At 38.5% G+C, this 24,498-nt stretch overlaps 1 protein-coding gene across 4 annotated transcripts in view; it reads right to left on the reverse strand.

Moving 5' to 3' along the window:
- Positions 1 to 3,935: 3,935 nt before the first annotated feature.
- Positions 3,936 to 24,498, reverse strand: part of ATP11C (ATPase phospholipid transporting 11C) — a 198,080-nt gene continuing 177,517 nt past the window's right edge. For 3 of the 4 annotated variants that reach the window (XM_037820975.1, XM_037820974.1, XM_037820972.1), the window contains 6 exons: positions 23,331 to 23,466; positions 21,206 to 21,271; positions 18,871 to 18,974; positions 15,142 to 15,295; positions 9,249 to 9,353; positions 3,936 to 6,634 (listed from right to left, as the gene is read on the reverse strand). In XM_037820975.1, coding sequence (XP_037676903.1) covers positions 9,252 to 9,353; positions 15,142 to 15,295; positions 18,871 to 18,974; positions 21,206 to 21,271; positions 23,331 to 23,466 — 562 coding nt within the window. In that variant the 3' untranslated portion in view covers positions 3,936 to 6,634; positions 9,249 to 9,251. The remainder of the gene's footprint in view (positions 6,635 to 9,248; positions 9,354 to 15,141; positions 15,296 to 18,870; positions 18,975 to 21,205; positions 21,272 to 23,330; positions 23,467 to 24,498) is intronic. The other variant, XM_037820973.1, reaches the window with a different exon arrangement.

Consider the following 24,498-nt stretch of genomic DNA (forward strand, 5'->3'; position numbering starts at 1 on the left):
CTCGGGAAATACCTGAACAATTCCTTGAAGGAAACCAGATTAGCGCTCTCAAGTTATATGAAAGGGATGCAGGAAAACCTGGGTCTGGGGCATTGGGAGGCTACCCCCTCAATCGTGAAAGCATTAGCATGGCTTCAGTCTAGGGGTCCATTTGGAGTAGGACTGATTGTGTGGATGGGCCCATGCAAAATGACTGCTTTTTAATCATTCCCGAATCCAGCAGGAGATGCTTTCAGAGTCCTAGTCAAACTGTATAGTGTGGTGTAGTGAAAAACATGTGGGTCTGAGCCAGGTTCGGTCCTGGGTCTACACTGACCAGCTGAGGGACTAGGGATAGGATAATTGATTTATCTGAGCTGTTTGTTTATCTATAAAAATCTGGAGTTGATGATCTTACCCAAGGCTATTCAAAGGAATAAATGAAGTATATAAAAGCATTCTGTAAATTCCCATGCAGATGTTAGCTAAAAAAAAATTTATATTTTAGTTTCCTGCATTCAGCTTAACTGAATGCCCTCTCACATTAATATTTTCATGTGTTGTTTTTAACTTTTTCATTTTTAAAGACTTATAATTTTGAAATAATTCCCAACTTACCAAAAAATGGTGCAAAAAATAGTACAAAGAATTCCCCTATACTCTTCAGATTCCCCCAAATTTAATACCATATAAGAAATCAACACTGATATAACACTATTACCTAATCTATATTCCATATTTAAATTTCTCCAGTGATCCCACTAATGTCCAATTTCTGGCCCAGAATCCAATAGAGGATCACATGTTGCACTTAGCTATGTCATCTGTGTACCTGCTTTAATCTGGGACACTTTCTCAGTCTTTGTCTTTCCTGATCTTGATACTTTTGAAGATTTCAAAGCAGTTACTGTATAGACTGTCCCTCAATTTGGGCTTGTCTGAGATTTACTCATGACTCATGTTAACGTTTTGATGGTTTGTATATTCACAAATATGTTCACGTTCATGGAAATAAAGTATCCTGGTTAAGTGCATGGGCTCTAGTCATAATACCTGGTTTCAAAAATCTGGCTCAACCAGACTGTGTGACTTTGGGCTTTTTTTGTGACTCAGTTCCTCATCTGTCAAATGGAGTAATGTCATCACCTAGCTAATACAGTTGTTGGGATTACTAAATGAGTGAATATATTAAAAGAGTTTAGAACTCTTGGTATATACTAAGTGCTGTGTGTTAGCTAACATGAGGAGTTGGGGGTTTTAGTGCTTTACTAACAAGATGTACATCCCTGGCAGCTGATGATTTGCCCCACTCCACCCAAAAGGCCAGGGCCAAGGACTTGCAGCCAGCAGGTATTCTGGCCCACTTGGCACCCTTTCAGCCAGATGCCTGCCTCCAGTACTTTCTCCCAAGGCCTGTGAGATGAGGACTTGCTTGATCCCCACAACCCACAAGGTAGGTAGGATCTGAGCCCACATTTCCTTGCCTATCAGCTGCTGCTGGGAAAATGTGATTTTCTTTTTAAATGCCGTGAAATAATTTGGCATTTTTTTCCCTGACAGCTATTTCCAGAACTTGGGCCTTCATTAGTATGCAGCCAGCACCTCACCCACGGACACATTCACTGAATAACCATAGTGATAACCTCAGCTCCTAACCTTTTGCGTGTGCTTCTTGCTGAAGAGGCCAAACCACTCAAGAGCATCCCAATGACTAGTTTGTAGGCCATTCCGGGGCAGACCCAGTGGTTGCCGCAGAGAGGGAGCTACACAGAAAGCCGGTTGGAGGAAGAGAAGGAAGCCTGAACAGACTCATTTCAAGAAGACAGGAAGAATCTAGAACGCATCTGTGAAAAATTGGTAAATGACAACTGTTCATTAAAAAAAAAAAACAACAAAGCAATAAAAACCCTTAATATAAAAGTAATAATGCTTATATCTGTATAACAAATGACATTTTATAAAGCAATTTTGATGCTGTACCTCATTTGACCCCCCTACCCCCACCCCCACCCCTATAGATACTTGACACCATTTTACAGATGAAAAGAAAGAGGATTGAAAGGGTAAGGGCTTCAAGTGGCAAAGTTGAGACTTTAACTCAGGTTTCATTTCCAAATTCAGTATATTTTCCACTTAATACAAAAAGAAAAAATTAAGTGCACTAAATGTAGGCCAAAGACTAACAGGATTAAACTACTACAGAAACTTAAAAGAGACTGGAGAGTAAAAATGCAATGCAGCTAGCTACACTGGGGCAACGTTGGTTTCTTGGCAGTCAAGGAGAGGATGGTTTTTCAAGAAAAGGGACTTTCACAAGTACTTGGGTACAAGTAGAGCAATGTAAGGGGTGGGGGTGGGGGGAGGGTGTGTGTGCACACACACACACACAAACCCCCTTGGACCAAGTTTCAAGTTTTTATTAAAATGCCTGCATCTGGGCCCCCAAGGAACTGGAGAAAAATGCAGAAATAAACTTCCCCACCTGGGTTATTACTGATGTTCTTGCAAGCATTGAGGACTACCAATTTGGTAGGCCAAGCTCGCAATCTTGGGCTTGCCCTCATGAAGCTTGTTACTGCAAAGGAGAGGCTAAGCCTATTTATAATTGTGCCTAAGAGTCTCCCCCAGAGAACCTCTTTTGTTGCTCAGATGTGGCGTCTCTAAGCCAACTCTGCAGGGAATCCCACTGTCCTCCCCTCTAGGTGGGACCTGACTCCCAGGGGTGCAAATCTCCCTGGCAATGCGGGACATGACTCCCGGGGATGAGCCTGGACCCAGCATTGTGGTATTGAGAAAGCCTTCTAGACCAAAAGGGAGAAGAGAAATGAAACAAAATAAAGTTTCAGGGGCTGGGAGATTTCAAATGGAGTTGAGAGGTCATTCTGGAGGTTATTCTTATGCACTATATAGATATTCCTTTTTTAGTGTTTTGGACTAGCTAGAAGGAAATACCTGAATCTGTTGAACCGTAATCCAGTAGACTTGGTTCTTGAACATGATCATATAACTATATAGCTTATTACAGTGTGACTTTGTGATTGCAAAAACCTTGTGGCTCACACTCCCTTTATCCAACGTATGGACAGATGAGTAGAAAAATGGGGACAATAATTAAATGAAAAATAGGGTGGGATGGGGATGGAATGTTTTGGGTGTTCTTTTATACTTTTATTTTATTCTTAATCTTTTTTTTGAGCAATGAAAATGTTTAGAAATTGATCATGGTGATGAACGCACAACCAAATGATGGTACTGTGAACAACTGATTGTTCACTGTGGATGATTGTATGGTATGTGAATATATCTCAATAAAACTGAATTTTAAAAAAATTCTAGTAAATTGAAAAAAAAATCCCTGCATCTTTTCTCTTAGCTGGAAGAGCATGTAGACAGCTTCAGTGCTGCCTCCAACTGCATCATGTCAAAGTTGCATCTTCTTGTACCCTTTGCTTGTGCTTCCCAGCTGGGCTACCAAATTGTCCATTTGGTGATGAAATTCCCTTTAGGATTCAGAGTTCTGTCTTATTCTATCACAAAGCACAGTGCAGATATCATCAAACAGGGTTTGGCTATTTAATGATCAAATGGATTCAATGGGCTGGAGATACAGCCCATACATCATCATCACATTACCTTCAAAGCATGGGTAGCAGCCAGCACACTGTCAAATACATAATAGACTTTCAATATGTATTTGCTGATTTGACTGACTTTTACCTATGCAATTACAAGATACAGTCTTATTCAAAACTTCCCAAATATCTTGCCCTCCCCAAATTATGTATGTCCATAAAATGGCAGCTGAACTCATGGAAAAATGGTCAACCTTTTGTGAATTGTCCAAGAGGAAATGCGAAACTTAATTCCCCATCACCAAACTGCTTCCATATTACTTTTATGTTAAACTGAGATCTTTCAAAAAGAGGCTGAAATATCAATCATATCATACCAAAGTTTATTGATTACATCAAACAAAAATTTGTCATGAAAAAAGGCAAGTTGCATTCATAAAAGATGGCATTCACATTCATTATAGAAAGCAACAACGTAGATGTAAAAAACCGCTGAAATGGAAAATGTAATATTGCAGTCCCATTTTGCAAGCAGAAAAATGATTTCGTTAATGCATAAAATCTGCACATTTGTATACTGCATGTTATTAAAAAATTCCATCACTAAATTATTACAAATTTTGCAAATTTAGGCTTACATTTATACTGTTGCTGGTGTAGATGTGGTAGATATGGAACTCATGTTTTCAGTTTAGTAGGCGACATCCTCAAACAATGAAGTTGTGAAAATCACAAGGCCATACTGATAGTTCAGTTATCTAAATTACCATTCAGTATATCCAATGATACATTGATAGTTCAAAATTTTCCAATTATAGGATATAACTATCCTGTTATAGTTTTTTTCCTTTGTCACAAAATAGAGTGATTAGATTGTAGTACTAGGAACACTGGCCAGCTCACTTTCATTTATTCCATCTGCTAACTGCACATGAGTCATTTTTAGCTCATTGAAAAAATAACTTCCAAAAACAAGGAAAAGTCAGGTCCTCTCAAGGATCTAGACCATGGTATTACACATCACTGCCTCTCCGAATTTGAGCTGCAGTGCAATGTGTACTTCTTGAAACATGACTCTAAATTCCACTTACTCCTCCTATTAGTTTTCTTTGAGGCTGTCAGGAAATTACACGTGGCCAATGGATATTTCCACTCCTCTGGCTATTCTGATTATGTCAAATCACCAGTGATTCTGCATTAACCAAGCCTTTCTATCATTTCTCCTGTGTGTTCACAATCCCTAAACTTCTTACATAAAACAATAACAATATAGCAACAACAACCAGAAGAACAAGAATGACAAAAAACCATCAAAAGCTTTCCTGGGTCTGATTCTTAGCTCTTTGGAATAGGCAAAGGCTACATAAAGACTTTGTTTTAGCAGATTACCTCAAATACATGCTACCATAATATAGCACATTTAGGTAAGCTGTGAACAGCACCTAACAAAATACTCAAAAACTAACACTGATAGATGAGAACAAATGAAATAATGAAAAAGGGTCAGTAATGATGGAACGGCTTCTGATAACTGAAATTATGTCATTTCTGGAATTTAAGAAAATTTACACCTAAACATTAACACAAAATGAGTATGTAAGAATCAAACGTGCCATATGGTCCATATAAATGTATTAATACAGAATGAATCCAATCCTTTTCCAAATCAAGGTACAAAATAAACACTAGTAACCATACAGGCATGCCAGAAAGACAAACAAAATTGGGAACTGATATGAAAGCATATTTCTTTAAAAAGACCATTTCAATCTAGCAGCCAAATATAGTCATTTATATCCAAAACCGTGTGTTCAATGTTAACAATGAATGAAGATATTTCACATTTACTTTTGTGTTTGAAGTGAACTCATTAGCAGGCTAAAACCTCCTTTTGAAACAGCAAATCAAGGACCTTATCAAGGTGAATCTCATGGTTTAGAATTAGACCATGACCTTGGCCAAGTTAGTCAAGGGAGACTATTCATGTCGAAAGAGCCATAACTGGACAGGTTGAGCTGTCCTCTTGGGATTGATCCCTCCTTCCCAAATTGGCAAATTAAAAAAAAAGAAAGTGCTCTATATATGCACAAATATGGCCCCTTTCAAATAAAAAAAACTGTAACAGTTTAAAATAATATTTTTCTTCCTACCTCTCAACATAAAATTATAAAGACTGGTGCTCAAAATGGCTTTTAATTTTGTCTAACTACAGATTCAGTTTTACCCACTGTAACTCAGATCCCAGTAAAATGGACATAAGAAAAAAAACAGGTTATTTCCTAACTATTATGAGGGTTATTAAGTGAAATGTTTTATGCTTTGCTTTCAAGTTGATCAGACTCCCATCAGTGGGGTTTAATGTACAAGAACAAAAAATAAATAAATAAAATTTCCGTGCCCACAAAACATCTGGGGTTAATGTTTTTCCCACATAAGCACTCAAGTTTTTTGTTTGTTTGTTTGTTTGTTTTGGGGCAAGGATATCCTACCAAGAAACCATTTGCATGTATGTGAACAAGAAGGATTATTCTATCTGATGCAGTGATACCATTTAGTTCTCCTGTATTTTCAAGTATTCCTTTCATATGTTTGAAAAAAAGTATTTAAGATTATCATTCAGCAGAAACAAGTGTGATCCAAACAATCTATATCTTCTGCCAGGCAAACAAAAGTAATATTAGCAAAATCTATTCATTCCTGTTGCATGACTTCTACATTATACTACTGTATTTACGTCCATTTGCAGAGTTCATGGGTTAAAAGAGCACCCATTTGGTGGTTATATTTTTCTATCTATAGCCAGAACTCTAAGTATTCTTGATTTCAACTTTTGCATAATTCTTAACTTTAGAACTTCAGTCACAATGGCTGCTTACAATAACTGTAAATGCTTAAGAGAGTCATTTGGTATTTTAATGGACATTTATCCTGAAACCTAGACATGAGAGAGTGGTTTAGTTTGTTGCATATCAAGTATCCTGAGATGATAAATTTGTGTTATTGGTTCTTCATGCTTTCTTTTAGCTGTAACCATTGTCAATATGCTTGTAGGACAATAACATAGGCAGCTCAAGATTCGGATTCTGAAAAATTTAAAATACACACAATTAAAGGGTTGATTTTAGTAATAACGTGAAACCATTTGTTTAGCATTGTCAAAAATAAGTCAAGTAGTGAGTTTTGTTATTAGAGTAAGGCAACTGTCTTAAAAGAGAATGACCCAATAACCAGCTTTTAACGCTTTCTCCATTTGTCAGGTGTATAGCTTCAGACTTGCTTTTTGCCTTTGGACTGCTCCAGGGTTATACTAATATTTTTTACCATTAAGATTATCTACCCCAGCAGAGGTTTAACTCTACAATCCCTCGCTCTAGGCAGGCAGCTCCTTGAAAACAGGGACAACATTTGATTTATCTTTGTACCTCTAGCACCTAGCACCGTGTTAGAGAGATGCTCAAGGAATGTTAAATGAATGAATGACTTTTTTGGATGCAGTAATTTTGACAGAGGACGTCTGAAGATATATTCAGTTTCTTTCACTGAAAGGAAGCACTTTTCCCCCTTACAACACTGAAGTGAATTTTCTTTTTGATAGATCATCTATGAGCCAACTGGCTCTGTTTTTCTTATTCATACCCTTTTGGGAAGAGGAGCCACAGAACTTTCCCTACCGAATCTGTAGATTCTCCGTCCTCTAAACATTTTGAATTTTATGATTTGGATGGGGCATGATAGGCAAACGAATCACTGAGTGCAAATCAGGTATCTTGAGAAGTGGATCATCTCTGAAGTCCTATGGCAAGGGAAGGAGCCTAAGTTTGATTCTCTACTCCAAAACACAACCTTTTGAAATCTGAGTAGTGGAGTGTCTTGGGAGATGGGGGTATGGGTCAGCTATTTTCTGTCTCTTCTGGTGCACCTCCCTTGATGTGGTCAGACAAGAAGTCCTCTAGCATGTCTTCCAACTCTGACAGGCTATGATTTTATGGATTCCTTTTTACGTTCCACGTTCTCAAGAACCACTTAGTTCTTCAGGCTGCTCTGTAGGGTCATGGTGACTAACCAAAATGAGGCTGCCATACACAGAGAACACATAAATGGAGTCAGTTTCCAACCAAGGAACAAACTCAGTGGCTAAACTCATTGCCAGATATTTTCTTCTTTGGAGGAGAAATAATGCCATGTGAAAATCTCTTCCCGAAAGAACTACATTGAAAAGGAAAACCAGTGTTTTAAAACAACTTTCTTAGTTCTATGCTCAACACTGTTGGAGTTAAGGCCCTGGAGAAGCCAAAAGCAGTAGCAGTGCCTGTCAACCAGCCCAGTCCCCCAAGCCATAGACCAAGCTAAAGAAAGCGATCCAGGGGGATACAAAATGAACTGAAAATTGTATAGCTAAAATGATGTACCCTGCAGCTTAGGACAAGGCTATCTAAGCCAAAAGCGTTAAAGACCAACGCTTACTAGGAAGGAGGTTCATTACTTGGGGAAAACAAATATGCAGAAGGGGGAAAAAGACGCTAACTGAGGCCAAATGAGTCTGCTCCCCAAATAAGGTTGCAGATACAGTCTGTGAACTGCAGGAGAGAAGAGCTAGTTCATTCAATCCATTATTTTAATTTTTTAATTCTTTGCTGGGGAGGGTAGGGATAGGGGTGGGGGTAGAAGTGGGTAGCAGACAACAACAAAAAAGTGGACTCACGATTACTAGCTTCAAAGGGAACTGACCTGCAGTTTCAGTCATGATCTTCATTAATTTTTATGTACATGAAAGATGGCACTGCCCTAAGCCATACAGAGTTGTTTCCAAGCTGACAAGTTTGTGAAACTCACCCATGAGTTATTCTAAATTCCTATGGATGGAGAAAGACCTCTAAAGGCCTCGGGTGCCAGGGACTCCTGCAGTGGAGGCATTCTGAGCACAGCACTGCCCTCACGGCACATCAATTTCTCCCCAATATTTTTGGGGGTAAATGAAACAACATGTTGTAAACTGAATATACATGTTTTTGGAAAAAAGTAATTATGAAGCTTTTTATATAATTAGGCTAGCATCCCCCTGAATGGCTAGGAAAGTTTTTTTTATTTTACTTCTGAAAGTTGAAACATTTAGCTTGAATAAAACTTGACATTAAAAGAAAAACCACAAAATTAGGATTAGAGACTGGTTCATTAATACATAACTGGGAATCAGACATACACAAGGTCATTAAGTGTATACCTGCAAACACACAGACACAGCACATGGAGGTACAAACACATATAATTATTTTCACATAAGTCCTCAAAAAAAACATGCAGAACTAAACCGATCTGATATTATACAGATGCAATGTTGGAATATTTGTTTTTGATTTTCCAAATAATCTTTATAAGTCCAAATTACATTTCCCAATCAATACTGATGAGCACTTTCAAATGATGGCACCACTATGACAATTTGCCACTTATAAATTAAATAGACTGTATTATACTTCAGCTCTAAAAAATGCCTAAAATTCTATTTTGGGGCTTAGCAGATTAAAAAAATTATTTTCCCATATTCCAAGTAATGCATCTTTATATGTTTGCAAAGAATAATATAAAGTTCACCACACCAACAGCAGAGAAAATTTAGAGAGTGATATTTTCACTTTTTCTTTATAATGCTGTTAATCTGTTTCTTTAAAGCCAGCCCACTTGTTTAGCACTAGGTACCTGTTACAATATATTAGATTCGTCTGAGAATGTTCGTAAAAGAAGAGGTCTGACTGAAGGTCTGGCGGATAATGAGTCAGATGCCCTTTTACAGCTCAGATTTCTCTGTAATAGTGAGGTAAAGATACTTAAAGCACTTGAATATTGGTTAACCTACCTGGTGATAAAAATAGAGAAAATTATTTCCTACATTCGCTATTCTTCTGACCAAAAGTACAAATGATTACACTATAGCAAACAGATAACATTCAAATGAATACATTTAAAGGCCTAAGAAAGTCTTCAACTCAAATCAAATTGTCTTCATGGTAGAAGTACACAGACAATAGAAGTGTGTGGCAAACCTGGGTTTTTGAAATGGCACTGGTAGGTTATGTGGCAAGATGAGTCAATATGGGTTGATCAGGAAACCTTACCATCCTTTTGGTGAACACCTGAGACTGTGCCAGTGCTGCAAGTGTATCAAACAAACAGAAATTTGTGCAAAACACCCCTGCCTTGGTAAACAGACTAGCTCTAACAAGCCATGGCTCCTACTGCATACCATGGATCGATGAGACTACAGGCTTGTACGCCAAGCTTCTGAAAATTATTCCCTCTCCAGTGCGACCATTTAAGAAGGGGAACAAATGATTAAAGGAAAATGACAAACTATTCTAAGTATCAATAGAAGGTAAAAAAATGAATCATGAGAAGTAATTTTTCATAAAGAATCAGAAAATGGTGTCAAGCAAATGAGAATGCAAGCAAGTTGGTACATTAAGAAAGGAAATCACCTTATTCACTCCAAGAGAAACTGTGATTGCTGGAAGTTTGAGAAAGCATGAAGATAGTAGATGTTCCTGAGGAAGGGAGGCGGTTCGTTACCTTGTTCACAATTGCACAAAAGGTGGAAAATTGCAGTAGAAAAAAGAGAAATGCAGAAACCAAAAAAAAAAAAAAGTAAATATACTCTCAAATGTAAGACATTTTAAAAGAAACCTTGAGAACTTGAAGTCAAAATGACATGCTAGTTCTGAAGACGTTATTTTTCTGAAGTAAAAAGAGTTCAGAGTTAGGAATAGTCTATTGTATGTGCACACTACTATTTCTCTGTATATCATTTTAAAGGATTTTGTTAATGGGCAAATCGACTATTTCTGACTAAAAATCATTTTAAAGTATGCTTCTCATTAAAATAAGGCTTATCTCTCATCATTCATTTGCTAACCTTTGTTCAAAGCTATGTCTGGGAGCTATGTCCAGGGTCCATACCAATCCATATTGAAGTAACTGTCTTGCCTATCCAATTGCACAGTTACAATATGAAGAGACTGACTGCCCACGTGCAGCTGCAGGTTAAAAATCTCATCAAAACTAACACAATGGAAAAACATTTGGTGAGCCCACACTTCAGTCCCATTTACCCCCGACTTCCTTTCTTCTAACCCAATTTGATGGGTCTCCCCAAGTTCAATTTATTCATGCATGTTTTGATATACCTACATGTTTCCTGTTCAGATTTCACCTTAAAAGAAGAAAGTTGGTGACATGTTGCTAACAAGCAAATTACCAATTAATAAAGCTAGAGAAATACATATTTAAATTCTGAGAAAACATTTTCAAATTGCTTTTCTCTTTTATTTTGTGGGCAAAGACATTGTAACAAGATGAACGTGTTATGAAGACCCTGACCCCTGGGTTTAGTATACAAGCCTATCTATCTTAGACTGCAACTGTAAATACATTTTGGTGTGTTCAAAAACTTGTATCCAACCCTCAGAGATAAAAGTATGCCTGTGAAACAGAAATGTTATAGGTTAATAAATTAGGTGTTAAGACTACCTTCTAATAAAGGAAAAAAAAAGAAATATGAAAGAACAGAAAGCAGCAGAAAAGCATGGAGAGAGTGTCTAAAGCAATCAAAAACTGATAGTGCTGGCAATTGCTGGGGGGTGACAAGGAGCGGAGGTGGTAAGTTAAAACAGCACAAAATTTCCACGTTCCTTTGCAGTCACCTGGAGAGCTTGGACACCGGCCCAAATAGCAGCATGTCAAAGAGGCCAATGGATAAAGGTCCATCTCAACAGCCACGGTATTAGAATTTGACTTCATTTTTTTCCAATTGGGTTCACAGGGCTATTACCCTCAGGAACCCCCAGTTTTATATGACACTGTAAGAATCACAATAGTAACCAGCTATCACCATTATTATTATAATGATAAATTGTATTCTTTAAAATTTTTAAGTGCTCTCTCTGGGAGTTTTGCTCAGTTGGATGACATTCTTGCTTTCCCCAATTCTCACACCAAAGAACTCCCTACACAATGGAGTATTTCTTCCTTTTTGTGCAGATGTCCCATGCTAGGCATTTCCTGTTGCTCGGTCCATTCCCATTAGATTATGGTGTTCTGGTAGGTAAAGCCTAGCCTCCCTTTTTTATCCTGATACTTTACACGACATAACTTTCCATAAGGACATGTGCGGTATTTACTACTCAGCTGGAAGGTCCAGGCATATTTCATCAATTCAGACGGCCCACAAAAAGTGCTTAGAGGGGACACAGCTTTTGAAATTCCAATATCCTAAACTTTTAAACTTCCATTGAAATGTTGTCCTGCTGTTTCTCTGATCAGTGCTCAGTGTGGTTTTATCATACACTGTCAGCAGCACAGCGATGTGGTTTTGTCATTTTATAAGCTAAAGAAAAAGCCCCATGATCCTTAATGATTGGCCTTTAGCACAAAAATTGCCATCATTGCTGAAAATGTAGCTGAGGAGTACTTAGCTTAAGAATTTGACAGCTCTTGAGGTAAATGACTGAAGGAACCTATTTTTGAAGATAGCAGAGTTCTTTTATAATGCTGGTGCCAGGATGGAACTCAGCTGGGGGAGGTCGCCATACCAGCCTTTTTACTGGAAGTTTCAGAGGGTGGTGACTCAAGCCTTGAAATAGCTCGATTGGGTTATGACAAGCCATGTTCTCAGTGATTCTACTGTTCTGCTTTATACCTGCTTACAGAAAAGGGTTCCATATGAATCACCTTTATATCCTAACCAGAGTGACAGGACCTTTGTGGGCAGGTCCCACACCTGATCCGTCCCTGGGACTCCCAACACCTAGTTCAGTAGCCAACTCATAGTGGACCTTCAGGCAATGTGGGCTGAATGCAAATGACGTAGCTCCTTCCACAAAAGCCACAGAGACCTTTGCACTACCCACTGCCGAGTTCTCTTTTCAAAGCACCTGCCAAGGCCCACAAGGGGACAGCACCCATCTGCCACTGGCACTTCCAGCTGTGTTCAAAGAGTCCAAGAAGCTTACTGGATGAAGTAAGGGGGATCTTCTGTCTCTAGGTAGGGACATACACTTTACCCCATTGGCAAGCCTGTCAGGTAGAGGCAGGCTCAGAGTAAAAGAATCTTCTGCCTCTCTTTTAAAATGAGACCAATGCCTTAGAAAGGGATATTGATCAAAGCAGAAAGTCCTCCAGGATGCCAGAGTGTTGGTCACTAAGAGTCAAGGCCAATTTCTTTTGGGGAAAGTAAGATATTGTTTCTCCTTTTTCTTAGGGGTAGACTCTGTCTCTTTGATGTGGTCAAATAGGGCCTTATGTAAACAAACGTAACTTATCACAATAGCAGTGGCTGCCATGTTTCAGTTGGCCTTTATGCATTTTTATGCGCTACATTGCTCTTGCAGTTTTTCAGAAGAAAAAAAAAAGGAAAAAGTGGCAGCGTTGCTGAGTGCCTGCAATGTTCTCTCTCAACTGCAACTTTCAGAATCCCACAAGGTCTGAAAAACCATTTGGTGTTTCAGACATTGGATGTAAAGAGAGATGTTCATCAGTAGGTGGTTCAACAACCGTTTACTGGTTCGATGAGGGTAGGAATAAATGAATGAATGACTAAATGAATGAAGATGATCATGGAAATTTTCCTTGTTGTTCCAGCTCATCAGCATGCCAAGCTACAGCACAGACACTAGACTTCCTCCTACCATGGCCATAACCCATGGCAAACAAATTTCATGCCGAAGCCCTGGCAAATTCTATGCTGCTAAGCAAAAAGGGCTGCAGTCCTAGAACTCCATGCTTTCAATAGAAGTTTGGGACCTGCTGTTCTCATGGAGAGAAAATGTTCTAAGCTTTTATCTGTGATATCTGTGAGTGCTTTGTACCATACCCCTCCATTAACAGTCAGTATAAAAGCCACCTCCAGCCAGTGTCTATTTCTTTTAAAGAAAGGGCTTAACTAAGGAAGAGGATAGGATGATGTGTTTGAAGGTTTTGATTTCTGAGATTTTTTTATCATCTTCAGAGCATGAAGCTGGGTGTGACCCATTTTAGCATGAGTCCCATTACCCCAAATAATAAAAACATTAAGATCCTCCCCAGACAAATTCTCTATTATAAAAAGGCACCTAGTCATTTCTTACTGTGATATTTTTTTACTTGGTTTCATCTAAATTGCCTCTGGAGCCATTCTGGGAGGAACCTGTCATATCAACCTGCTTTACTTCTGTTCAACTGATATAAAGGTATAATCAGGCAACTAAATGCCACTTTTCCATCCCAGCATAAGCCTCAGGCTGGAGGGAGTTAGTGTGGGCACTACAGGAAGGATTTAGGAATAAGGCAGTTTTAGTTAGGCTATGGCTCCTGTGTCCAGGTCCAACCAGTAAGGCATGCAGAAGCAAAGAGCTCAGGTCAATTCTGACCACCTAACTATATACTGATCAGCCTTGTATACCAAGAATCAAGGTAGCTTATGCTGCTGACAGTGCTATTGCTTTAATTGGTGCTGACAATGACTTGTGTCATGAAGCTCCTCTCTTATACATCTAATCACTGAAGATTTTCCCACTATAATCATTTCAGATCCCTATGTCTACATGATGTCAACTACTGGATTCCAACAACTCAAAAGACCAAAAATCAGAACAACAAACAAAAAACCCCAGACAAACCAGTTTTGTGGCTAAACTGGTTGCAAAGGTCAGGCAGACATAGCTTAAACTATTCCTGAAAATACTGCCTTGGAGGGGAAACAAGATCTAGTTGGTGTCACTATAACAGGAACAAGGTTTTGTTTGGCAAAATATGCTACTGTTGGCAGGAATATGACATATTTAATTAACCTGTTGGTCAAAATCTGCCAGAAGTTTTACTTTCCAGGCTAATCTACCCCTTTCACTTTAAAGTCTTTTTTTTAGAAATGTTCAAAAGATATCAAACAATGCAGGGCAAAATGATTAGGCTGGTAGAGAGTAATAGCTTCTCATACCTACAAAAAATCTATAATTAAAGCAGCAAAACAAAACAAAAAACACACTCATAAAACAATCTTGAATTTTTTACAAGTGTGTTCAAGAGAGTAAGCATGTTGAAACCACATCCAGGGAATTCTCTTTGGCTCCCATCTACTGCTGGACAGACAGGGCTAGAAGCAACACAGAGATTAAGCAGCACTATAATTAAAGGAAGGGGAAAGGTTTGAAAGAGGCAAATTAGGACTACCAACTGAAAAGAAAATCTGCAAACAACTCACAGGGAAATTTCTAAGGTTAAAGAGAAAATGTTGGTGTGGAAATTCCTGGTGTGAATAATCTAGGCTAAATAGAAAATAAGGTCTTTTTTTTCCCTTTTAAAATTCCATATGGAGCATATGAGATACTCCATATGGATTGCTAAATGTCACACAGAACACTGTTAAGGAATCTACTTACCACCTGCACTGGTTAACGAAGTTTTTACTATACTTTTTATGCAGAAGAGGAAATTAAGTGATGAACCTGTAGGGAAGGGTTTAACATGCTGTAACTGATGTAATTCTCTAAATAAGGTCTTTAGTTCATGGCTGATATCAAAGCCCCTTCCAAAAACCAGGTTATAGTATTAAGTTAGTTCTTACCCTGGCACTTCTTCTTCTTACATTCTTTAATACTATCAGGAGAATCTCAGGGAAAAGGCTGATAAATATTAGAAGAACTATGGCCAACCACGTGGATACAGAAGACAGCATTTGAGCAAATACGAAATACATTCTTTGCTGTTTGAGAAAAGGCCTGGAGTGGAAAGAAAATACATAATGGAAAAACAAATCAGTTCCCATCATATGAAGCAGAAGTGTAACTGAAACTGTCTTTTATATTTAGAAGGAATCTTCATTAAGCACATTAATACAAATAATTTCCTCCAGAACGTTCCCAAGGTAGTAAACATACTCCATTTACCAAATGTTTGAAAAGAAAAGGAATGATAATCAAAGGGAATAATATAATAAAATGCATTGGACTGAAAACAATCAGGCAATCAACTAGTTGCCAACTGGTGAATATTTACTTGCATTAGAAAATGCTGGAACTTCAAAGATATTCAAGAGAAATGATGGTTAATTTCTATGCTAACAAGCATTTTATTTCCCCAGCTGTTTTATTAATATGAAGATGGTTTTGTGCCCTATATTAAGAATTTAAAAGACATTTTTATAACTGCCCCCACCATATAAAACCTGTATAAATACCAAAATGACTGTAGAGCTTATCATGTCTTAAATGGTAGTCATCCAGCATTCTCATACACAAATATTTATGGAGTACCAGTGCATGCCACATAGGCTGATAAAGAATATTGCCTAGTAGAACATTAAGCCTTGGAATCTGGAAATCCAGGAGAACCCCTTATTCTGAAGGCAGATTTCATTCCAAGTCATCCACTGAATTGTTAGAGGGTTGGTTGCTGAGAAGCACAGCCAGATTCCCAAGCCTGCACCGAGCTGCGGAGAGCCTCACTGGTAACGCAGCCAAGGTGCAGAAAGTGCAAAGTGAATGCTCCAGATCTGGATGCACATCAGATCCTATTAATCGGAGCCCTTGACAGGTCAGTCCCATTTATTAGGTTGTGTATAGCGCTCACTGAAGATAATCTGTGTTTCTCATTTAAAAATTAACGTGATTAACTGCCCTGCCCCCTACGTGGGATCAGACACCCAGGGGAGTGAATCTCCCTGGCAACGTGGAATATGACTCCCAGGGAGGAATGTAGACCTGGCATCGTGGGATGGAGAACATCTTCTTGACCAAAAGGGGGAAATGAAAGGAAATGAAATAAGCTACAGTGGCAGAGAGATTCCAAAAGGAGCCAAGAGGTCACTCTGGTGGGCACTCTTACACACAATATAGACAACCCTTTTTAGGTTCTAATGAATTGGGGTAGCTGGTGGTAGATACCTGAAACTATCAAACTACAACCCAGAACCCACGAATCTTGAAGACAATTGTATAAAAATGTAGCTTATGAGGGGTGACAATGGGATTGGGAAAGCCATAAGGGACCACACTCCCCTTTGTCTAGTTTATGGATGGATGAGTAGAAAAATGGGGAAAGGAACAAACAAACAAACAGACAAAGGTACCCAGTGTTCTTTTTTCCTTTAATTGCTCTTTTTCACTTTATTATTCTTGTTATTTTTGTGTGTGTGGTAATGAAGGTGTCAGGGATTGATTTTGGTGATGAATGTACAACTATGTAATGGTACCGTGAAGAATCGAATGTACGATTTGTTTTGTATGACTGTGTGGTATGTGAATATATCTCAATAAAATGAATATTAAAAAAATTAATGTGATTAAATTAAGTTTGTGGCTCAACATGTGAGGACTAGGTTGTGGGACATAAGTGAGCAGGACAAAGAGGTGGGGAAACTTAGGAGGTCTGGGCTAAATAGGCTTTCTAGGGTCCCTACCATACAGAAAGTACTTCTGCAGAATCCTAGCCCCACAATTTTCTAGGCAGCTAACTGAGCCATAATAAGGGTCTAGCAGACAACTGACAGCTAGTCATAGCTGTCACATGTTACCTACAATACACTGTGAATAATATCTCTAGATTATTTTTCCCCTTAATGGCATCTATGGAGCATTGCAGGGAGGAGCAGTAAAACAAAACCAAAAACACAACAACAACCAAAGATACTATTCCTGGATTGAGTTTCAGGCTAAAAAAATCATTGTTCTCACCGCCCACCCTGAAGAGGCATGTATTCCAATGCCTCAGGGTAGAACATTCCAGGGACATTAGTTGCAACCAGCATTTAGGTGAAGTTTCACATGGTTTCTAGTCGCATTTTGCTAGTTGCTTTGTAGTATCAAGTACATATTCTTGAAGTAGCGCAACTCAGATAGCTCTATTTAAGAACAGCATTGAAGGCAACAAAATAAAAAAGATTACTAATATTTTATTTTAATAAGTATCACTAATGAATAAAAACAAATTAAGTAAGACTCTTATTAAGGTTTGACGATATAATAAGCATTTAAGGGATTTATTTAAGCATGAAGAAATAGTCTGAGGAAATATGCAGAAAATTGTTTTAGTTTGTTAAAAACATTTCATTCTTGAGGACATTTTACATAATTAGTTCAGATGATGATTACACGGATGCATAGAATTTATGGTACTCTGGATATTACATTTGGCTAATCAACTTTGATTCAATCGTACATTATTAAAGAAAACAGAAACTTCCCTTAGCTTCTTTGCTCTCAATCATTACCTATACAGGTGCCAAGTATATGCTGCAATTACACTTTTTGGAGCTGGCACTTCTTTGAGGTTTTTCATATTTTTATTTCTTAAGGCTTGTATAAAGCAAAAAAAAAAAAAAAAAAAAGCATGTCAAAACAGTAAGACTTTCTAATATAATTAAGTCTCAAAGGACATAAACATGGTCCTCCATAGCTCATAGTATTTATGATTTCACTCAAACCAGTGAAAATATGCACCCTGGAATCTCACCCTACGGCTTGCTATAGTCTTGCTCTATGCTGCTTTTCAGGGCAAGCTATTGATGAATGAAAACAACTTTGACTTTTAAAACCAAAATGCAGGCCTCTGGGAGCAAGGAAAGGAAACGCAAATTTAACTTATTTTCATTCTTTATAACTCCCATGCCTATGTGTCCTTCACTGGACTCTAATCTCCTTGAGGGCAGGGCTCCACTCTCACTCATCTCTGAATCCTCTCGAGTACGTAGCACAGAGTGGATTCTGAATTAAACATTTACTGAACCAAGATGAACTGAGTGGAATTTAAGACCAAGCTGTAGGGTATGCCCCCACCCTCCCACCCCCCAAAGGCAGTAAGATGGGGAATTTCAAGGTATAACCCTCTGGGTATGAAGTGGTGTATGTCTTATGCCCTGAGCCCACCTGTAGTGGTATGGATGACAGCTATATACCATAAAGAGAGAACAGGCTCCAATTGGATAATAACGTATCTACTGGCCAACAGAGCATGTAGAAACTTCACAGGATGAGTATTTCCAGTGGAAATCATGGGAGGTCATGCTAGAAATTCCAGCTTCACTTCACAGAGGGATGTTTACACACCTTCAAGATGGGGGACAGGGCTACCAGAAGGAGGCCTTTTGAGTAACTCTTGCAATCTATATACTTATATTTGAAAACTTACCTGAAATTGGCAAGATTACCACTTAGAAGTAACTCAGTCCATTAAAATTGAAGACCTGCCATCTTATATAATCAAAACTTTAAAAGTATAATTAATGTTTACATAGACTGTACATATACACATATCTATTTTGTTATTACGTATTACTTGCACATGCACAGCTGCTTACCAAATAATTCCTCCCCAGAAGAATGAGAAAAATACATAAAAGGCTAAGGAACCCCAAATCACAAAGTGATTTATCCATGTCCAGAATCGTGTGTCCAAGGCAAGCTGAAAAGATATAACACAAGAGATGTTATGATGGGTATAAATTATACCAGGTGATACACTATGCTGTCTGATATCCTGTACCCAGCATGAGGAAGATGTAGCTTGGGCCAGGGATCAAGAGCAGAATGGAACTCGTTGTTCAGAACAGAATCCAGGCCTTTCAGAGGGCTAGGGTGGGAAAGAGCTGAGCTCTTTAGGCTCGAGGACAGGCATGGAGGTGTGGGGTCAAACCAAGTAGCCTGTAGTCCTGGGCATGGGGCTGCTGATGCCGCATCACTGAGGGATGGGTAAGGAATGAGGTAATGGTATTACCCAGGAGGCCAGAGCCCCAAGTTCTCAGGTTGGGGAGGTGATGGCAAAAGAAGAAAACCTAGCTGGTGGAGGCAGGTGTATTGAAAAGCAGGAAGGGAAGGGAGAGCCAGGAAGAGTAGAGAAGCTATACAAAGGAGTTACGAGAGTTCATACCAAAGATGGGGGTCACTACATGCAAAGGCAACCAGCTCTACACACCTTGCGGTGTGTAGCAAGGGCTCATGGGTTTGATTAGGTAGTGTGCCCTTCCAATTGCAAAACCCACATCCAGCCCATCAAAATCATGAAATTTACAGTTGCCTTGGATTTTAATCTCTTCAGATTTTTGCCAGGACTGACAGTTTTTTTCAGACTGTGTTATCTGAGTTTTTCAAATATGACCTCAAAGCAAAAAATACGGTCTGCTCTGCCTGCTTAAAACTTCTGGGTCACATGGGCTAATATCCAGAGCATTTACTATTTTATGGGGAGGTGGTGTCTCAGTTTTGTTACCTTCTGTGCCACTTTGGTCCTCAGCTCTCTGTTACAGTTTCTCCATTCATAATCCAGATGCTGAAAATATTGTTAACGTGGCCCAGCCTTGAATTCTTACCCACTAAGTCATCAGGGAAAATGTAACAATAATATTCATCTAAGAAAAGGGGAGTAATGTCCTTTGAGGTACATCTGAAAAATGCAGTGAGGCTGACCTTAACCGCAAAGGACACTTGCACCTTGGGGGTCATCTCAAATCATTACAATACTGTGAAACATAATAACAACAACTGGCATTTATTGTAATGAGACGTTCTATGTGCCAGACACCATTCTAAGTGCTTTATATGTATTCACTAATTGTCTCATCACAAAAATCCTAAGATAGGTAGGGGTTATTTAATCTCCACGTTATAGAAGAGGAAACTGAGGTACAGAGAAGTGAAGTAACTTGCCCAAGGTCACACAGCTAGTATATGGCTAGACTGATTTGAACTATAACATACCCTTTTAAAGTCCTAAAATATTACTGAAATAGGAGAAAAATAATGTAAACATGTTAGTTTTATTCAATAAGAGAAATGAACTAGGAATAAAAATTTAGGGGAAAAATAATTAGAGGTCCTTTTTCAATTATACTTCTGAATTTTGGTTCTGAACACTTTTTGGTTTGGGATTCGTTGAAAGGTACTCATTCTTGGATCCCATGTGAGGTGTTTATTACTGGAATGATCAAAAGAATTTGATTACGTTTTCAACTACAAGAGAATCCCAATTCATGGATATCAAAACTAGCATTCAGCAAGACTTCAGAAGGTTATTATGTGGTTGCATGATAATGCCTATGATTTTGCCAAAATCATCCTTCTTATATATTAACTGCTGCATATCTTTATGCTTTTCATTGCTAACATGGGTAAATTTCAGTGATGAATACATTTTGTAAAATGTTTTCCCTACCAAGCTCTTTTGTATATATATCATATCATGTACTTATAGCATACAGATACCTATTCAACTATCTTAAGCACTCAAATTCCTTTTAGGCCTGGGATTCTTAAACAGATATGCAATTTACAAAAAAGATTCAAGTACTTAACATGTAAACACGCACACTCTCACATTCACACCCTGTTTATGTACCACTTATCCTAATGCCTTTCCAGCAGGAAAGAAGGAACAGATTTCCAACATTAAGTAAGGTGTTTTGATTTTTTTTTTTTGAAGTATAACAAAACTGAGAGGACAGACAATATACTGGAAAAAAGTGGATCACAAATAATATGCAAATGCCCAAATCCTTAGTATGATGGGGTTTTAGCAAGCATTCAGACCCAGGCTTGAATAACAACCCACACTAAAACTAAAAAGATACACTAGGATAAAACCAGAAAGTACTACAAAAATGGTGGTGTGAAATGTATTTGAATAAATAAAGATCTAACCTTCAGTGTTACAGTGAATATTAAGACTGTAAAAACAATGGTTCCAAAAGTCCAGTTTCCATACACCTGAAAAACATTTAACAATTATATGCACCATATAACTACACCAGCCTGCTGAGAAATAAATAAATAAAAGGCCAATTGTCATCCTGAGGGTAAATGCCAAGTTTTTTCTATGAATTGCTTAGGGAAATACCTGGTCAATGGGATCAGACCACAATGCTGGACTGGACTCTGAGCCTAAATTTTCATAAACAGGTACAACACAGATGTGGTTGGTAGGATTTATTTCCATTACTCCATGCAGCATCAAACAGGGATCTTACTACCGTGACAAAGGCAGGGAAGAACTACTCCACTAACAGCATGTTCATCAAGACAAGTTATTTGGATGTCTCAAAAGAGTTTGATATGGGCTTTTCCTATAACATAGATCTAAAGTTTTCCAATAAGGAAAAACTTGAGGACAAATGCACTCACATTTGTTAAAGCGATTTTAAAAAGTCTTAACTTTTTGGCTGTAAATATTAGAGCTGTCAGCATATGCACATCAAAGAAAAGCAGACACCATGTATAAATCCAAACGATGGCAATGAATGGCACATATGCTTACCAAACGCTGTCAAGATCTGAATGCATAACATTAAAACAGAAAGTGAAATGTGAAAGGTTTTAAAAAAATAAAAACAAAAAATTAAGGTTAATAGAAGTGAAAAAGGATTCAATCAAATCTTACATGGGTGTTATGTTTCATTGCTAGTAGCAGTTCTAACACTAGTTAACAAACATTTAAAAGGATGGTGACATAATACAGTAAAACCTTATTAATTTGGACTTCACAAACTCAAAAAGGGTGACGAATTGGACAGAGGCTGGGTTGAAGCTCCCTATGCACAACCTGAAGAGTTTGCTGAGCAAATGAACCGTGTCAACATGACTGCAGGAGAGAATCTTCCTCCTTGGGAACAAACTCTTTTCAAGCAGTATCCAGCTATGTGCAATTTATGTGCTCAATAAAAATAAAAAGTGAACGCCACAGAATCAGTCATAAAGTTGAATCAGTCATAAAGTTGGAATCAGTGGACCCAATCCCTTCTTACTGATGGGCAAAGCTGACTTGAAAATTTCAAGTGACTTGCCCGAGGACATTTATTTACTGTAAAGTACTAAATCTGTATTTCCTCAAAAATTACTCTGTGATTAATAATTTTAATGGATTCATACTAAACTGATTTCTATCTGTCCAAATTAGAAAGGCTTTGACTGTAGTACTGAATTTCAAAGCATCATTCAAATTAACTGAGCCTAGCACTTCTATAACACGTGTTAATTGTCTAGATTCTGTGCATAGTTATTGTAAATCCTTTATGAACCTCAGCTTTGCTTCACGCTATGATTATAAAGAATGAATAAAAGAGGAATCCCAGAAATAGCAAAGGAGAACACAGTGAAAGCAGCATGCAAGGCAGTGTGTTGGCTTTTTTTTCCTGTGCGGCTGGGGGAAGAAGGCCTCCTCTGAATCGTATCAGTGAGTCTCTCCTCGAATACAGCCAGAGCAAAATCATCCTAATACAGCTGTTGCCTTATGTGGTTGCTTGCTGGGAAGGCATTGGCAGGACCAGTGCAACCTTTCTAGAGAGCGCTATGGTCCCATGTGGAAGGGAAGGAGGAAGATAAGGGAATTCCTTCTCTTCACCCATTGGGCAGACACTCCAAAATGTGGCAGCTACCCCCTTCAACTCCAAGCATAGAAGGCCACTATGAGTAAGAACTGAGTGGGATCAGACTTTGCTTTCAACTAGGAAAGACCTTTCTCACATCAAAGAGCAAGGCTCCAAAGCCTGAAGTCCTAAGAATTCCGTTTATCTAGTGAAAAATATAGCCCAGTTAAGCTTCCAGAAGGTGTGCCCATATGCTCTCTAGTTAGTCATGCACATAGGAAGTTATTTCTTACTTCAACACCTCTATTGCTGTAATGAAGTTGGGAGAACTCAAAACTGTATTTAAACAAGTAGTTAAGAAAAAAATGCTTACAGCTAAAATATGTGTATGACAGATTCTGTGCCTATAAAAAAAAAGATAAGCCACTCTTACAATACTGAAAGATGTAATATGTTCTTCTTACCTTTCCATTTTCTTCTAGAGATGAAGTCTGAAAAAGAAAATAAGTCCCAAAGAAGAACACTGTCCCTTCAAAGGCAGCCAGAAATGTCCAGTATAAGAAGGGACCCAACTGTAGCATGGCATTGCCAGAAATTTTCCTATTGAGAAATGGAAATCAAAACCAAAAACACACCACAGGTTAAAGAAAACTCTGTAGACCGTTCAGTTAAAGATACAGTGAAGTGCCAAAGGTGCATATGGGCATTGGCCCTGTTAGGAAGGGGGTACTGCTGGTGGACTTTTGTTATTGCCTTTGTTAAGGGGTCAGACTTAGCCGCAGTTCATCTTTGCACAATCACCTCCTGTCTGATGCATTGGAGTGAGCTGACAAAAAGCATCTAAGTTAAAATTCTGGCCACTGGCAACAATAACTATCAATAATAAGCACTCCATTTTATGGAGCACTTGCTGTATGCTAGGAACAGGCATATAACTGAGTTTTATACACATTATCTGTTCTCATCCACATAAAAACTACACAAGATAGGTATTATCACTCTCATTTACAAATAACACAGAGCCCAAAAAGGTGGATGTAGTGCATTGGTTCCAAACACATTGGAATCACCTGGGGATCTTTAAAGACTACTGATGCCTGGCTCCCAGACATTTGGATTTAATTGGCATGGAATGTAATTTTAACCTGGGCATCAGGAGCTATTTAAAGCTCATCAGGGGATTCTAATGTGCAGCTAAGTTTGGTACCCTCGGGTGGAGCAGCATGTCCAAGTTCACTCTGCTAGTAAGGGACAGAACTAATATACTTCGCTGGTTTGAAGCTAAGTACCCCAGAAAAGGCCATGTTCTTGTAATCCATCCCTGTGGGTGTAGACCTATTATGGGTGGGACCTTCTGGTTAGGTTATTTCAACTGAGATGTGACCCACCCAATTCAAGGTGGGTCTTAATCCTTTCTATCAGAGTCCATCATGAGAGGATAAAGGACAGAGAACACCAAGAGAGCTTAGAGAGAAACACCCAGAAAGAGCTAAAGGAGAATAGCTCTGGAGATGCTAAGAGCAGACTAACAGACGCTCAGAGAGGAAGCCACTGAAATCAAAAGCTGAAAGCAAGGAAACCCGGGAGTAAAGGACCAGAGACACAGGCCATGTGCCTTGCCATCTGACAGAG

This window comes from Choloepus didactylus, chromosome X (genome assembly GCF_015220235.1).
Source record: "Choloepus didactylus isolate mChoDid1 chromosome X, mChoDid1.pri, whole genome shotgun sequence".
NCBI classification, from domain to species: Eukaryota; Metazoa; Chordata; class Mammalia; order Pilosa; family Megalonychidae; genus Choloepus; species Choloepus didactylus.